The sequence below is a fragment of the Coffea arabica genome, chromosome 3e, assembly GCF_036785885.1.
Source record: "Coffea arabica cultivar ET-39 chromosome 3e, Coffea Arabica ET-39 HiFi, whole genome shotgun sequence".
Classification (NCBI taxonomy): Eukaryota; Viridiplantae; Streptophyta; class Magnoliopsida; order Gentianales; family Rubiaceae; genus Coffea; species Coffea arabica.
The window spans coordinates 25478140-25497264 of NC_092315.1; the positions used below are offsets into that span (position 1 = coordinate 25478140).

Consider the following 19125-nt stretch of genomic DNA (forward strand, 5'->3'; position numbering starts at 1 on the left):
GTTTTAACTAGAGAAGACGAAAAACTGCCGATTGCCAATTCATTGTTGTAATGAATTGTAACATACACGTAACTCGTTGTAACTCAATCTGTACATCTCGTTATGACTATTTGTTGCATTTTAAATATTAGTTACCCCACTTTCAAATTAGTTGTCCCAATGAAATATCATGTTCTTTTGCGAAACTGTTACTTGGCATGTGGTCGTGTGGAACCAATCCGAGACGCCAATTGTAACTTCATTTCCGTACTAAAGGAGTAATACCTATTGAAGTGCCTGTAATACTATCTGTAATACTCATCATTAACACAATTATAAGCCACATATCTAAGTTTTAACATAGACGAACATGACAAGGTGCCTGTACAAGCACATCAATAAGTTGTAACAGTTTATTAACTTCTTGTAACGTACATATGCAGCATTCCCTGGTAGGGACGACATGGCTGCATTTAGTAAATGTTCGTCCACGAACACCACAAATCTGGTTCTAGACACCTTCATGTCTGAAAAATCTGGTGCTAGACACTGCAAATCTGGTGCTAGACACCTAATGTTTGAAGTAATTTTAGAATTACAATCAACAAGCATAATTCATTGAGAGATTGTACATTAAAACAAGCTTACAATACGGAACCGATCGAAATTGAGCAATATCTTTTCTGGACAAGTACGAACATCAGTAAATGAGGTGAACTTGGGGACGGAGAGCAACAAACTCAATTGTTTGGAATAACCAATTGTTTTGTATTCATAAAAATTGTAGGTACACATCATTCATCAACCTGCAACTGAGGGGAGTTGATGTCAATAGTTAGTCGCAATCCCAAGGTGCTATTTCTTTCCTGAAATACGTAACGATGATAAATCAGTCAATACAGTTAATGATACATACGGTTAATGATATACGCTGTCGAAATATCCAATTAACAAGACACCATATATATATGGGGTAATGATAAAAGCTTGTCACCTGGGGTGATGGTGAAAATACATTATATGCATCCTTATTACAGTGTGTTGAAATTGTTGCACGCTCCGCCTACGTTGTACAATATAATTATTCAATTATCAACAACTCATTAGCAATGCCTATATTGCTCAGTTCCAAAGCTAAATTGGACTAGACACTATAAAAAATGATATTTTAAACCATTAAAATATCTCTGACGGAGTTATGTTTGAAAAATATAAAAAATTTGGGGTGCATCCATTCTGTAGGGACACTGCCATGAGGCCCCTGATTAGCCAATCGGTAGACTTTCGGATAATACAAAATAATATGTCATTAAAGCATTATATGTTAACTACAAAATATGCATGCTTCGATAGTGTTCGGGTGCCCACCATTACAATTAAAGAAAAAGTAACTCTACGATACGAAAAAAGGACCTTATTTTATCTACTTAATGTATGCATACCGTTAGACTTTCCTCGATTTCGGGAGCAACAGTGTTTGGAGGGCCATTCACTGACTAACTCATTGAATGCATCTACGAATTTTGTATGGGTCAAATAATTATATAAAACAGACAAAAAGAGTATATCATGAGGGATGTCAGCCGTAACAAAATCATCACACAATGTAACATCATCATAACTAATTGTGCTGTAAGAAACATCCAAATAAAAGTTAAAGCCATGTTTATTTTATACTAACCGAAACTGAGTCAATTGATGAACGGCATCCTATAAACATGTGTTCATCAAATGAAATCGATGTCGGCTCCGATTCTGAGACCTGTATTATTGACACGACAATAATGTTATTTTATAGTGAATGGTACTTATGGATTGTAGATAGGGAATTACGATAACATTGTTGTAGTATAGATGTTTACCATAATAGTTATTGGATCCTTACCGTAGTCTGTGTAGTTCTTGACAATCTAGATTTTCTTTTTAATCTGTCAAATTTATCGATCCAACTTCGCATCACTTTACTTCTCTTCCCACTGGTACATTTTTTAAATCCTCTTGCGATTACTGCCTCTCCCATTTCATTCACAAATTGAATCTTATCACGTTCCTCCACATTCAGATCATTTTCGTCGGCGCTCGTGTCCTCTTTGGCATCACATCACCTTCGTACTTGCACTTCACACTTTCCTTGTAGCAACTATATCTCCTAGACGTGGTCACGCCATTTTTATCTTTATTCAGATAGTTTTTGCGTATACTAAAATCCATTTTAAAGGCATATTTGTTGTAAAACTTGTACGTATCCTCTTCACTGTTAAACTCCATTCCCAACTCAGGGATCCTATCTTCTGTCAATTTGCTGCAATTCATTATTTCTGCTCCTACCAATTATGCATCAAACACCATAATTTGTAACACTTCATGAATTGTATGTACATAAACGACAAGATAAATGTATATTACCATTCATAATGTATTATGAATCACACATTACTCGTATACCAAATCCTATTATTACACTTATCAATACGATTAATGAATCACATCACCTTACTTTTATTCTAATACAACGGCATTATTTATGTACTAATAGAACTCCATGTACACTAAGTTATATAGACTGTAACGTATTGGTCACACGGTGTAAATTTATTTTAACTGTATGTACATCCACTCTGCTGATTATATTTAGGTTCTAGGTTCTTTAGCTCACTGGATCTTATATCATTCGTTATTAACAAGCGCCTAAGCCAATTGCGCATTTTCTACTATTTCTACATTTTGAGGGCCAAACAAAGTATTTTCTACTCATTGTAATATATTTCTTACATTATGTAATTAACTTACAACACCAGGTACACCCTTTTATTATTCACATATATGTCTTTTCATCTCCTTCACCTCAATGAACTTTACGTCTTCATTTTATACACACTGCATGGTTAGGAGAGGAGCAAACTAAGATTGCATGATGAGCATAGACCAACTACATATTACTCATTTAACAGACTGTATTCAGTAACATTACCTTGGTCTTCACCATACGCTTTATGTTTCACCGAACTCGGAGAGCGCAGTTGCTTATGCTATTAAGTTGCACGACAAAATCTGGCTTCGTGACATGATTAATTTCCTCTGTTTGCTTCTACCTTGCCGCCTGCCTTGCACGCATTCAAAATGGATACAACACTCTCATACCCAGCTTCAAAATGCATACAACACTCTCACTGCACTGTTTGCTTTCTTCCTTATGCACTCAACACCATACCCCAACTCTCTCCACCCAATTTTCTGTCAATTGCTACCTGCAGCAGGACGTCTCCTCTCTTCCCTCAGTTTTGTTTTGTGTGGCTCTCCACTTTTTTGTTTGCTTTCTTCCTTATTCACTCAACACCATACCCCAGCTCTCTCCACCCACTTTTCTGTCAATTGCTACTTTCAGCAGGATACCTCCTCTTTTCTCTCAGTTTTGTTTTATGCGGCTGATTCAAATTTTGAACTTGATTTTCAAAATTCAAACTCTTCCGTTTGGTCCGTCATGTTCCCGTTTTGGCTAAACATTTTTTTTTTGAAACGCCGTCGTTTTTGGGGCCTGTTGAAGGCTTCCTGACGTGGAATATTTCTCGCCTCACATTTGGGTCTTGTGAGGAGACCGTTCAGGAGCGGTCGTTCTGACGACCGCTCCTGCCCCGTATCCGGTGCTGCTGGACTCTAGATGTGGGCTACCTGGTTTGATACTATGGAAATGATGCTTGGTTTGACCATGAAGAAGAGTTCAACAAGAGTACTAGTGGTGCTGTTTGGTTTGACCATGGAAAATGATGATCTTGCCCGAAGATTAATGGCAGCATTGGAGACAGAAGACGTATTATTGAAGTTGAAATTTCATGTAACATTGGTCTGGGGAATCTTGCCAAGGTTACTGTTGTTTTGCTTCATTTTCGCTTATTTTTTATTTTGTAATTGAATATTGGAGAAAAATATAGTCAAACTTAAAACAATAATTTGAGATTTTAGTTGATTTCTAACTGTGTAGAACATGAATTACTTGTTCTTGTTGGAGTTTTTTTTTTTGGCAAGCAATTCATAAATTACTTGTTGGAGGATATTTTTTGTGCAAATCTGCTTTTTCTATGGTGCAATTTTTTAGTATATAATGAGGTTCTAGTTTTGAGTTGGAAATTCCATTTAGTGCCTTTCTTAGATATCTAGGATTTTTGAAAAAATTATAGGAAGGGTTTATTTATAATAAAGAGGTGGATGGAATTAGATATTTGTCCCAAAACCAATTTTTTTGTTGCACAATCCATGTGTTTTTTCAAGGTATTTTTGGAAAATTTTAATATAAAAAAGTGATTAGCCAATTTTGTATAATGGTTAATTCAGATATAGGACATTTAGTCCCTTACATTTTTGGTCAACATTACACTGAAATGCCATATTTACCCTTTAAAAATTAGTCACGTGACCTGCTCATGACTAGTTCCGACAAAACCTCGAACAAAAAAGTGATCAAGGACCAAAGTTATCATTTTTAATTTGTTAGAGATTAAAAGTGATTATTTTCATTTTGAGGGACTAAATTTTTACATCAATGATATGTGAGGGACGATTTGTGCAATTTTCCCTAAAAAAAAATGAAATATCGAAAGTGCAACAGAAAATCTAAAGTAAGACTTTGAAGGTCAAGTTCAAATGTAAACAGCAAACTGATTCACAAAAGAACAGTCCTAGTTTTTGTCTTCATTTACAAGTCCCCGTTCCCCTGTCAAATATCAACAAATTTAGCTCAGGGAAGAGGATTTAACTCAATCTTGAACTTTTCACTATTTGGACTATAAATGTTCGGAGATACATACAAACGTCAAAAAGGTTTTCCCAAGAAATCAAAAAGATTCAATACTTCACTACCTACTACTTCAATGACGGACCACTTGGTTTCTTCTAACCGGACAGGCAATACGTAGAGCGTATCTTCTGCACAATTGGCAAAGCAGGACCATGCTGCAGAAAGTGGAGTTCTAGCCATCTAGTGCCTTGGAAGCAAAATTATAAATCTTCACTAGAATGACAATTTTAAACTTGCCCCCTACTTTTCAAATCAATTTGAACGAGGTTTCTTGGGTGTGGACGATGGGCTTGAGATCTCTTTAAATGCAGATGGGCAGAAATTGCTGACTGTGCATGTCCCACAATGAGGTCTCAAAGGAGTACATATTGTCTGTCCGAAGCCAACCTGCATTTAGTATTTCCAGTAGATAGATGAAACAACATGGTCAAAAAAATAGAAAATAAAAAAAAAACTGCACTAAAATTCAAAAAGTAAAGACTTCGAATCCCCAAAACAATAGCGTTTAAAAAAAATAGTGTTTGAAAAAAGGTTCAAAAGCATTGGATTTTTCAATGTTGCAGCAATAGTGCAAACGATAAACAAGGAGATTCATGACAAGGAACTGAAGTGTAATCTTAATGGTGAAATCAAGTAGACAGCAACAATTGCCATACATAGTGGTTATAACTGCTTTAGTTCAGAGAAACCCTAGGACTATTAGGTTGTTTAATGAATTCCCTTGTTTCAATTTTATTATAAGCTTTATCTTACAATTTGGACACTCTTCTACAATATGAGACTTTACATCGTTGAAACAGAGAGTTACACTTTTCCTACAGATTAGGCATCTATATTATGCTAAGGTAATGCCAAAAAACCACACAGTTGAGCATGGTAAACAATATCTCAGTTATCCAACAATACAAACTTCAAGGCCAGCACATTAGGTAGGCCACTATCCATTATGGAATCAAAAGTGCCTTTTCAATGCTTAAACAGAAACAGGACATCACCACAAGGAAAATACCAATGAAGGCGAAGCATAATTAAGATAGATAACTATCAATTACATGCATATATGAAACATGATGTTTGAGACAAGGAAATTTCGCTCAAAGCAGGAAAGAAACTGCGTCATTATTCTCTAGTAATTCTGCATTTTAGAATTAAGGGATGACCTCAATCCATTTTTGCCTAATATGTATTCCATTTATATGAAAGGAGGGGGTTCAACATACCAGAAGTGGATTAATTGCAACCCATTCTTCTTTTGGAAGCCACAGTTGCAAGGACTCCCTTGTCTCCTCAGGCGAAGAAGTTTTCTGACAAGTAAAACTTATCAGTTAGTAGAAAGACTCACTTGATATGTAATTCTGTTCTTTCTTTCAGAATCTCTTATAAATAGTTCTTTACCCATTCCATAATATGAGGAGGGGATGGAAACAGGTCATTTAGTAAAGATAATCTGTTTTCTTATGCTTATTTCTAGCTCATTTTCCATTATCCAGAAGTAAAGTTATTAGTTGGCACAAGGATTTACCTGAAACTTAGTCCTGTTCCTTTTTCTGAATCTCTGATAAACAGTATTCTACCCATTTCTAGTGTCAGGAGGGAATGAAACTAGGTGAGCCATGTAAAGCGTTTCTGGGTTCTTCTGCTTAACTCTAGTTCACTTTCAGTTACATTTTTTTGTTGAACGAAATATTGCAGGGCAGAAAAGATAGGTACAGCTGCTATGAAATATTTCTATTGCCCGTGAACCAACCAATCATACAGTCTATATTGCAACTGGAACAATGTTAAAGCTACAATTTGAACAGAATGTATTCATGCTATAAGCAAGTCACTTGACTGAAATACCGAATATCTAGGTTAATTTGGATGGAAAAATATTAAGTTATCAGAAAAGATAAAAAGGTATGTGTTTGAAAGGTGAAAAAAAAAGGGATTGTCAAATCCATCCTAATGCTGGAATCCTATCTTCGCAACCAGTTAATGAAAGCTCATTAGGTGCTTTCAAAATGGCAGAAATATATAGATTTTGTAACTATTGATTTGACTATAAGACCTATGTATGTAATTTTGAACCAAAAAGAACAACAGCATTAAGGATACTAAATCTGAAGCCTATTTCATACACAGAAGTAATCCAATTCATGATTATAAATGCCGTCATACAACCAGCAAAATGCTAAAGTCTCTCTTACTGTGAACTTGCAGAATTGTATGATATCCATTGTGGGTGAAAAGCATAATTTATTAATTCAGACATAGATCTCAGTTTCTCAGCGTGTTAGTAAAATGAAGTAGATGACATAAACCAAATCCTAGAATTCCATCTATAGAGTAGAATATATCTTTTATAATGCACATGCCAAAAAGCATACTAATTTACCTGCTTTGTGCCAGGGCGTGATACCCAAGCAAGACGATTACAGATTCGATGCACATGAGTATCCACACAGATACCTAGAACAATCTCCCAACCAACATTCATAACCTAAAACCAAAAGCAGATATAGATAGCTTCAGAAGTAATTAAGCTGATGAGTTAACTAAACAGATTCGATGCACATGAGTATCCACACAGACACCTAGAACAATCCCCCCACCAACATTCATAACCGAAAACCAAAAGCAGATATAGATAGCTTCAGAAGTAATTAAGCTGATGTGTTAACTAAGTTATACTCTTACCAGATGAGCCATCTTAGGACCAATCCCTGGGAGTTGAAGCAAGTCCTCCAATGTGCTTGGAATGTCCCCATCATACTTCAGTTGACAAATTTTCGCTATCTTCTTTAAGTTGGAAGCCTTTCTTGTGTAAAAACCAACCTGATAAGGAAAGAAGTTGAAATAAGTGCACATGTTAATAGATTAACAAACAAAATGTTGGGTTAAAGGAGAATAGTTTAAATTATTACATGCTTTATTTGAATCAAGTACCACTGTATCAGATCCACTTTCTCTGGCATTTGCTTTAGTCAGTGACATATGAAATAACTACTAACATTTCAAGTCATCAATATAAAACAGGGAACTTAAGGCCTTGCAATATACAGACATACTGGGTAAATCAAGTTCTTAATTGTAGCTTCTTCAGTGTTGTCTAAGGCATCTGGATTAAGCAGCCCATTCTGTAAGAGCCGCTGAATGGCACCTGCACAACCATCAGACAGTACAAATGAAAAACGTGAAACTGGAAGGGTACGAAAAAAATTACTTTCTAACACAATACTATAAACAATCAATGAATGCAGCCAAATATAACAGCAAGGAATTCTAACAGGCTAAGCCACACAAATAAATGCTTTATTTTCATTTTTTGTATGCAATGCTAAAAAGAATTCTTCAATGCCCCATAATTGTAACTTCACTTTTGAGATCATCACTTACAAGTTAGTCTATTTATTGGGAAATGCACATTCATTTGGTTCAATAGTCCATCCATGAATAAATACTTTTTTCCAATTTTTAAAGAGGATATACAAATGCAAACATTTAAACTTGCCATGGGTAACGTGATCTTTGGTTTGACTTGATAAGAGTGAAGATACCAAAACTGCAAATCTTCGTTCCTGGTGAAAAGAAAACAAAAAGAGAACAAAACAATATCAATAAGAACGTGATAAGTCATCTCCAGGCACCATGCAAAGATATGTCATCTGCATATATCAGTTTATGTTCAAAATTCTCTGCTTATATAAGGGAAAGCATTAGCGAACTTGTCAGCACAATGACAGATGAAAATAACTATAATCCCTTACCATAAAGTACTTGAGACCAAAATTAGTGGTTCTTGTGAAATACAGGAAAAGCTAAGGTAAATCAAAGTAAAAACAGAGAAAGACCTCTGTCTGTTGAGGGCTGATAGCTCCAATGCAACTATGTCCTCCCAGAATTTGCATCAAAGTAATTACTACAAATGCTATTCGTATTTTGATCTTTTCGAAGCCATGAGCACAACATGCTGAACAAAAAATTTAAACAAATAAAGAACTACTTTCTTCATAAATATAAGCAACTACTATGTCGAAACAATTATAAGAGATGTTAAAACATTTTAAAGATAACAACAAAAAAGACAGTTCAACCTAGATTTTGCTAACTGTGACGGTAGTCTTTTGGCTTTTCTTTGTCCTCACCCAGGTCCATCTTGGAGATCATAGTTGTGTACTTCCAGATTGTTAAAAATTACCAGCAAATTCTTGCATCCTTTTCAAAAATAATAAGTACCCATGAGAAAATTTCACATAGTTTACATTCCTCCTTTTTAAACTAATATACATATTAAACCAGACTGACAAAGCAAAAGACAGACATGTTCAGGATATATAATGTTTCGTTGCTCATCTTCTTTTGACTGAAAATGTAAACCATTTTCTTCAATCAGAACTTGCAAGCTGTTGTATAATTACATCATCAAGTATGCAGAAACACAAGTATCATCTCCACTAAGTGGGATATACTATAGCCTAATGGCTACTATTAATATTATTATAATTCACATTATTACTTGTTCTTTTATATGACAACAAGATGAAGAAGATCCACATTTTGACCAATGACAAGTCGTGAGGGGATTGGTAACTAACAAAATGGAATTTAGCTTTATGAAAGCATTAGGTTTATGTTTATCAGTTGCTTGAAACTTTAAATTGCTAGGCTCATTGAGGAGTTCATAAGATCCTTACATAGCCAAAGAAGACATTATTTCTTGTACTATATATTATTCCCCACCATCCCAAGATTCAGACTCCAAAACCCCTTTGCTTCAGGTTTTGTCCATAGACTGATTACCCAGTACACTAGATGAAGCTGCAACTGTGCCTTTTGCAAGCACAGAACTTAGCTCTACTATAACGCAAATTTAATAAAGACAAACTATAAAAATGTGTAGACAATTCACCCTCCGTATAATGTGATCCTCATTTCATTCTCAAATTACACTTGATTACATTAAATGAATTTCATTCCTGATCCTCACCAGATAATGGGAAAATTGTAATACAATTTCCCTTTCTCACATTCCTATTCAACCTTTCATACCGAAAGGAAGAAACAAAAATTTAGCCCTTACCACCAATAGCCAAAAACTGGAATCAAATGTATTTTCACTTCTTCATACCAGGAAGTGCAACATGTAACATCTAAGTATAAAACATTTTAAGATGATAATGTCAAAAGGAAAATAGAAGGGAAAGACTGCACTAGAAATTTTGCTATAATATGCCTCACAATTCCTGAGGAATAGAACCACAATGCAGGTCAAATAATCACTGCTTCCAATCGCTTTTTATGGAATTTGTATTGAATTAACTTCCATGGATTTCATACAAATGGAAAAATTAGTTAGATATCTTCCTGAGTGCTACAGAACATAAATTTGGCACTTGATCGTACTTGGACTCCAGATGGTGATAAAGCTGGTAGAACTAAGCCCAGGCCTTTCATCTAACTACTTGAGCTGGCACTTGTGAACACATTAGCTATGAAATTGGTGCCACAACAATGGCTTTTTGTATGGGCTCTGCAAGTGTGAGAAAATATATTCACTGATACATGCATAAACACATGTACTCCTTTAGGCTAGAGTAGTAAATAAATTCTTTTTCCCTCCGAGAAAGTTCAAGCAAGGTCAAAAGCTGGTTCTGGGGCAAGTGAATTTTGTCTAGTAGTCTCCCTTTCAGTTGGCAACTACAATCTCAGGCTAGGAAAATTCCAGTAATCTCTGGGTCCATATCTGAAGATGAACTAAAGGGACAAGGCAGCTTTTCAATGTCCTAGCTTCCATCAGAGAAAGAACACATAGTTTCCCAAATATAAAGTTCAATTTCTACATAAATGAATTACGAGAGAGAGAAAGGGAGAGAGAGGGAGGGACAGGGATTAGACTTTTCAAACTCTTTGTTCCCTAATCCCCCCTCCTCCCTTTCCCCAAAAAAAAAAAAAAAGAACCAATGACAGATTAATGCTCCCATGGAATCAATCATGTCACAGAAAAAAAAAAACAACATAGAAAAACATTCACAAATTACAGGATATATGAAATTGAAAATTGAACCATGTGCATTTATTAGAGAGAGAATCATAGACTGAACATTCACAAGCATCAATACTCACATTCAGAATAATTATTGAACACAGTATAGATGCCCAACAAAAATACATTAGATAAACAGGGAATTCCATCAGGACTACTAATAACATGAGCAAGATATGAAAGGAGAGACTTAAACCTAAATATTAACAGTCTCCAATATCCCATTTCCAACACTCTATTCCTTAATGTAAAGGATTTATTTTCCCTATTTTTTAATAGAAAATTACCTTAGGAGGAAGAGAATTTCCAGCTTTCTCACAACCCATGGAATCAACTGGTGCATCTTCTGAAGATCTCATTCTGCGAATTCTTTCAAGAACTTTTTCCCAATTTTCAGGAGCTTGAGCTGAAATAAATAAACTGCAAAATCTCAGGCTCACTTTAAATGTTAAATCAACAAAATTAGATACAAAATATAGACAATCTGCAATCCATCTCTACTCTCCATCATATAACACAAGAAAAGAAGACTCCACTGACAAAGTATCCCTAAAGGATTAGGAAAGCTATAAAAAACTTTCTAGGAGACGAAAAATAATCTATTCATTGATGAAAAGGGATAATACAATTGATAGATTTACTTTCTGACTATACACTAAGGCATCATCAATTTCAGGAAAGCAAACTCCACTGAAGTGTATCGTAATTCCAGTAAATAAATTAATGTCTAAAATTAATAGTAAGCAAACTAATGTCTAAAATTAGGCTGACCTCCCCACAAGTTTGTATCCTACTGACCCTAAGCTTTTATATCATGTACACAAGTCTACATTGTCAACGACAATTTTACATGAAATCCTATTATTACAATAAGCAGTATAATATAAGGTGAAAATCCATGTTCGTAATTTTGTTTCCAGTAGAAAACCTGCCAAGAGATGTCCAAATAATTTTCGGAACTACAGAGGACACATAACTAATTATGATGAATCTCATGGGAATAAATGTAATATTACCTACCATTTTATAGCTAGCCAAATCTTTTTTATGCTAAGCTGAGAAAATGCAAATAGATCGTTTTATGTTAAACAGCATCAAAGGTCTCCACAATCATCAATTAGAGAACCAATTATGTTCATGGTGAAAAAAAGAAAGAAAACAATATGCACCATGATCATGACTCAATTGATCAACTTAACCTCAAATATTGAATAAATATAGCTACTCAATAAACCTGATATTAATCTTAGACATAAATAGGGAAAATATTGAAAAGATAAACCAACTCTAGGAACATGGCATTAATTTTGAAATAACCAGGAAACTTGACTCTCTCCATCCCTCCCGCTCCCCCACTGACCACCACCCCCTCCCCCCGGCTCTTAACCAACAATAACAAAAGCTCAATGCTATCTGTGCATGTGTATTTCCATGTACGTGTGTGTATTTCCAATCTTCTGGTTCATCGCTAGAACTAAAAGCTGCTCTACATACATTACAAGCCTGTAATGCACACAACTGGGAAGGAATACATGACATGTTATAAATGATTCTGGTGTGTGAAAGCTATAAAAAAAACACATGGAAATTTAGCAATTTATGAAATATAAGAGATGTTCAATGTACAAAACTAGAGGTGTCAAAATGGGTGATTTGGGCGGGTTTGGGTTGGGTAACATGGATAATGGGTATAAGTGAGTCAACCCATTTATACCCATTTAATTAGATGAGTATAAATGGGTAAGTTAAAAAATGAATTGGGTAACCCAATTACCCATTTATAACCCATTTATTTTAACTTGTTGTAAATTCATTTAAATTTACTTTTACAAACTAAATTATCAATTTATACCATCCTTTGCACCCATCATTAGTTTAAAATATTTATTTATAATGCTCAATAAACCTAATTATCAATTTTTTTTCCATATATAATCTATGTCACAAAATTACATACTATTTAAAAATTAAACAATAAGAATACAAAAATTTGAACTAAGTACTATAAAAGTTAACATAAAAACTTAATCCAAAAATTTTAAACTTCTAGCATTTTTTCGTGTGTAAATTTAAAATTTCATTTTGGAAAATAAGAAAAGAGGCTAAAACTTATCACAAATTGGTAATGGTGAAAAATGAGCAAGTTAACAAACTAAGAGAAAATAAAATGATAAGATAAAACCAACAAATAATAATAATAATGAAACAAAAGTAGTTAACATCATGACAAAATGAAAATTTTGAAAAAAAAAAATGGGTGGGGGAAGAGAGGAGGTTTGGGTGAAAACAATTTTAAATGGGTTAATTGGGTTTGATGGGTTACCCAATAATACCCAATTAAGAAAAGGGTATTATTGGGTAACCCATTTATACCCATATGCAAAAATTTAAGATACCCATACCCATCTATTCATGGGCAGGTATGGGTAAATTTAGTTAAATGGGTTTGTTTGACAGCTATATACAAAACCATAAAGATGTCATTGTACTGTTTGTTTTGCATATGTGATAACTAAAGTCCTCAACTTATTGTAATTTGAATTTATGAAACTGCATATGCTGAAGACTTCACCAATAATAGCTATTTCCTCTTAACGTATAGAAACATCAGTTCTGTCGATAAATGCAATGTTAAAGAGCTAAAGAAAGAACTAACTTGAGTAGGAATAGCCACATTTCTTTCCATATGCAAAATCTTCAATGTCAGGTAGACTGCAAAGCTGCAACAATCCTACTAAGTTACAATTGGACTTTAACAAGATATTGCATCAATGAAGTGTAGCTAACCACTTTAGGATCCTTTAAATGCAAAAATATTCAAAACGTACAAGACAACTCAACAAGCATGATTCCACATATTTCCGTAGAAGGCAACTTTTAAATCATTTTTTAGGAAACAAGCACAAAATTCTTTTTCCTTATAGAGATGGCTGCATGTTACATAATTCACAAAATCTAAAACCATTATTTTTTCAAAACACAACCAAAACTCGCCCACAACTTTGGCTCCTTTAGAACAAAATTGCTATTTACAACACTAATAAACAAATTTACATTGTAGAAAGGTTGAGGCCTCAGGACTTAGAGGTCCTTCAAATCCCCCTGCTCCTCCACTCAGCTTCTTAATTCCCACAACTCCCCTGCTAGAAGAAAATTCTTAAAAAAATTACATTGCACAAATTACTGCAAACTAGCTGCCAAGGAAGAAACAAAAGTGTGAGGAAACAGCTATGGAGCTCTAGAGTGAAACATAAACTGAAGCATTTCATGTGGAAGTGCTTGAAGAACTGTCTACCTGTTAACAAAGTGCTTAACAGGAGGACTGGGAAAAGGGAAAAGTGCTGCTACAGATGTGGGGAAGGCGTAGAAACGTTGGAGCACATGCTCTTTGAATGTGAATATGCAAAAAGAATCTGGAAGCTAGCTCCAATAAACTGGGAAGGACTAAATGATCTCCAATTCAACTTTTGGAGATGGTGGGTGGGATTACTGCAGGCTAAGGAAAGACCTGATGGAAAAGATCATCTTGACCTGACAATTAACACCCTTTGGCAGATATGGAAAGATAGAAATAGAGTAACACATGGACAACAAGCAAGGGAAGAACTGATTTGTGTACAAAAGGCTCAACAGGAATGGTAGGAGTTCAAGGAAGCTGAGGAAGAAGGAAGACGAGAATGCATTGCTGAAACAACTCAACATCATCCGAGCAGGAACTGGAATCCTCCTGAGCAAGGGATCATCAAAATCAATGCTGATGCTGCTATTTGTTTTCAAATGAACAGAACAGGAAAAGGAATAGTGGCTAGAGACTGCAGAGGAGACCTATTGAAGGCCTGGGCACTACAGGAACAAAAAAACGGAGAACCCCTCATTGTAGAAGCTTTAGCAATACGTAGTGCATTGCTGATGGGAAAGGAAGCAGGCTGGAGTAAAATTGAAGTCCAATCTAACTGCAAAGGCCTAATAGAGAGAATCCGATCAGGCAAAGACAGCAATATTGAGATGACACTGGAAGATATACAGGAATTGAGAGAGCTGTTTGACCAATGCAATTTCTCTTTTGTTCATAGATCAGGAAATGAAGTTTGTCATAGGCTAGCAAAATTTGCATCTAAGGTAGTTAATGATGTAAAGTGGGACACTAGTTTCCCAATGTGGATCAAAGATCTTGCACAGAAAGACTATAGGACAGTTGTTCCTTTTTGTAACTAACACTCATATTATCAAGTTAATGATATAATACAATTAAATGCCGTTTTGACAAAATAAAATTACTGCAAATAAGTCAGCAATTTTGAGATTCTTACTGTAAAGGGCACCTACACTGATTTGTGTAACACATGTACAGCTCAATATACACAAAGAAATTTATAATTCACACTGAAATCAGTGCAGTGGCAATTAATATAACCATATTTTGAATGCTGTGTATCACTTAGGCGATGGAGCTCTGCAATTTTCACAAATCCTCTCACATGCAATCAACTTGGGGATTCAGGGATTCTTATTCCATTTCAAAAGAGTAATGAACAACCATCAACTTAATTTTCACTACAAAACAAGAGAATTGCTTTTCATTATTACATTTCTTATTGATGTCCAGACAAGCCGCTATCACAGCCAAAAAAAAAAACATTCAAAGAATCCTATACGACTATAACTATGAAATGCTGTAAGATACACAACAATGAGCTGTGAATATTAAAGAATAGAATAAAAATTTCTTATATATATGAAAATGTTAAAAAAATACAAAGACAGTAATTGAAAAAAAAAATCAAAAATAAAAATAAAAGTCAGTCTTACCTGCTGCTGCCGAGGTTCTTCAGCCTTAACCTCCTCCTTTGGACTAATTTCTAGACTCTTTTTTGCTCTCTTTTTCCTAACAAAGACTCGAATATTTGCAGCAGAACCTCCATTGCAGCTTTCATCACCTGACAGTCATGAATATAAAAGATGCATCGGACAGCACAAACAAATTTTTTTAAAAAAATAGCCAAAAAAGAAATACAAAGAGAAAACAAGAACTAAACGAAAATGGGTCATAGTGACCTGGGTTTTTCTTATGGTTTGAAGTTGGAATCTGGATTTTGGATGAAAATCGGGTTTGGGACATCTTTCGGATTGTTCTGTTGCTGAAGGAGACGATTCGCGCCGTAACGGAAAGCAATATTGCGTTTCGGAGAAGAGGGACTGACATTTAGTAGGATAAAATCTAACAATTATTTACTTGTTTATGTTTCATTAATTTGTCTGGGGTTTAACTGGCATCCTCTACAGCTGGTTTGGGAGTTTAGGATAGAAAAGAAAAAAAGAGAGAGTTTAAGTTACAAGAGAAAAGAAAAGAGGAAGGAAGAGATTTTAATTTTGATGATATTGTTCCGAAGTTTAGAAAAGAAATGAAATAATATTGGATACATATGAATAATATTTTGTTTAATAGATATTTAGTAGAGCTGGCAATTTGTCCCAAGTCCCAATGGGCTACCCATGCCCAAAGGAACTTTGGGCGGGATGGGTATTATAATTTGGTATTGGGTTTAAGTTGGGACACATCCCAACTATACCCATTAATGAATGGGAAAGGATGGGAAATACTTGGGTACCCATTGGGCTCAAATGGCAAGGGCTCCGTTTGGATTAGCTGTTTTTGGTAGGTGTTTTTGAAATATTTTATTGTAGCAGTGTATATGAAAAATTTTTACTATAAAATTTTTTTGAAATATTTGATATATTAATATGGATGGGATGTTTCTTGAGTTATTGTATATTACTGTAACATTGAATTTGAAAAACTTATTTTTTGAAAAAAAAGTCAATCCAAACGGAATCTTAGATTCAAAAATTATCTTTAACAATTTTTATAGTCATACCAGCGAATATAATCTAGTAGTCTTCCTAGTCATTATCCACAAGAATTTCCAGCATTTCAGTTAGTTTAGACCTGTCATCCTTGGACAATGATAAGGATAAATATTCAACATCCTAAGGACCTTGGCCATCTTGATATATGTTGGAATATGACTGTATATCTATTTTTTCCTTTATTTGTTAATCCAATTTTTGGTGGGAATCTTGAGTATAAAGCACTTGCATGTTTATTTAATAAAACTAAAAGAAATTTAATAAATCAAAAATATTAAAATTATATAAAAATAAAAAATGAATTAAAGGAAAAAAAATATGTAGAAAATGGATTTGGGTATTGGGCGGGATCAATCTAAACCCATCCCAAAATGATCCCGCCCAAGTTAGTCCCAAAACACATATGGGTAAGGTTGGGCCCAAACCCATATGACTCGGTTCCATCTCAAACCCAAGCAAATCCCGCCCATCCCGCCTATTTTGCCACCTCTAATATTTAGGAATAAAAGTGGCATTTTAATAAATTTTATAAAGCTTGTTACAACTTTCTTTCATTTTTCGTCCAAGTTATCTTCTCTCACTTTATTTTTCTTTTCCCACCAAATCTAAGCTCCCAAACATTAGTAGCAATTCAGCCAATAGTTGTATTTAGAGGTTATTTTAATGGACTAGAACAAATATTTAGAAGATGTTTTAGGTATTTCACACCATTTTAAGGATCAGATTAAACTTTCGTTTCTTTTCTCGCCAAATCTAAGCTTGCAAGCGTTCATAGCAACTTTGCCAATACTTGTATTTAAAGGATATTTTAATGGACTAGAACAGATCCATTACCTCAGGAGATTTCTCCATCTCCTCTGCATGGGGGATGATGCAGCAAAGACACAATGTGTCCATGATTGACTCCTTGACTTGGAGCTCTCTCGTGCCGGTAAAGGTGCCGTTCTTTATTTGGAGGGCGAAAAGAGGTTTCATGTCCACTGATTGTGAATTACAACGGAAAGGAGTATTGTTGCCTTCAAAATGCGTAGTGTGAGGACTCTGAAATTCTTACTATTTTAAAAGGTAAATAATAATAATGAAATATTTATATTATGTGATTTTATCAAATTTTTTGTATTCTCATCTATTAAAATGTCATTTTACAACTTAGTTGAAATCTTTTTATTATTAATGACCCAGTTATCGTTTGGCCAGCATTAAGTGTGAAACTTTGGAGTGGTGACGTGGAAATTAGTCTTAAGATGAAGTCTACAGCATGTAAAGATTTAAAAAAAAAAAGATAGGATAATGTTGGTTGAGGGAAATCAAGTTAAAGATAAAATGTCGCAAGAGAATGTGACAAATAAGCGATTAGGTGAGGTGGTAGGATAAAATGTCGCACGAGAACTCGACAATAAGCGAGTAGGTGAGCTGGTTCACCTACTACACTTTAAAGGAAGAAACTAGACTTGAGAATTCATTTTCTCTCTTCCTCCTTGAGCCATTCGAAAATAGAGAGAGAGAGAGACTTGAGAGCTCTCCATTCCCTCCTCCATTTTGCTCTTGAAAATCACTTGAAAAACCATAAAACTTTTTTTTTCTTCTTCTTCTTCTCTTCTTTTTGTTGAGCCGAGAGAGAGAGAGAGAGAGAGAGCAACCAAGAGAGAAGGTGTGACGCCCCACATCTCCCTAAGGCGGACCAAAGGGTATCCGCGGACGCCTGCCCAACTCTCGCCAGGACTCAAGCAATTCCATTCAATTTAAATCCGAACTAAACATTTCGAAGGGAGCAACATGAACACAAACAATGCGGAAGCATTCGAACTTACCAAGTCAATTAACATGTAAACAGTACATCGGGTAAACATAATACGACTTAAATTCAAAATACACGTCAGGGCCCAAACTTTTCAAATTTACAATTTCCAAAAGTACAACCCAAACCAGGGCCTAGTCAAAATATAGCAGGAGTCTTAACAAAAGTACAACGAATGGTTTCTCCATACTTCTCCAAGTTTCGGTCCTGTTAAGGAAAACAAAACTATAGGGTGAGCTAAACGCTCGTGAGGCCAAGAACACACATGCAAGCACTTTGTTCAAATAGCAATCCCAAATTTAATAAATAAAACCATGTCCCTTCAATAATCAATCATTCGAACAGGAAAAGTAATCAGAAACAATTCAAGGATATAGTAGCTCTCAGGAGTTAAGTTCCACTCGCTCTGCCGATGTCATTCGTATACCTTCCCGCGTTGACCCTCCTATCAACCGGGTCGGTATTTCCATTTCCGTAGATCACCACTTACTTCCCTCCGTCCACCGTACACCTCAAGGGCCCACAAGTCATGTATAAGGCGATACTCCACGAGTATGCCAAGCAAGACCTCTCATTAGGTCGAGCTCATATCTATCTCATGGCTCGCCTAAGTCCCCGACCAAGCCCATTGCTGGCTCGAGTCTAAGGTCGGCCTATGAGTTT

At 35.2% G+C, this 19125-nt stretch overlaps 1 protein-coding gene across 1 annotated transcript; it reads right to left on the bottom strand.

The window, feature by feature from the left end:
• Positions 1 to 4588: 4588 nt before the first annotated feature.
• On the bottom strand, positions 4589 to 16153 carry LOC113705494 (endonuclease III homolog 1, chloroplastic-like). Its single transcript, XM_072083351.1, has 10 exons — positions 15852 to 16153; positions 15606 to 15733; positions 13453 to 13516; positions 11084 to 11202; positions 8265 to 8331; positions 7822 to 7913; positions 7451 to 7588; positions 7149 to 7253; positions 5992 to 6075; positions 4589 to 5158 (listed from the first exon to the last, which is right to left on the bottom strand). Exons 1-10 carry the CDS (start codon positions 15997 to 15999, stop codon positions 5024 to 5026), a joined length of 1080 nt encoding a protein of 359 aa, XP_071939452.1. The 5' UTR covers positions 16000 to 16153; the 3' UTR covers positions 4589 to 5023.
• Positions 16154 to 19125: the final 2972 nt, after the last annotated feature.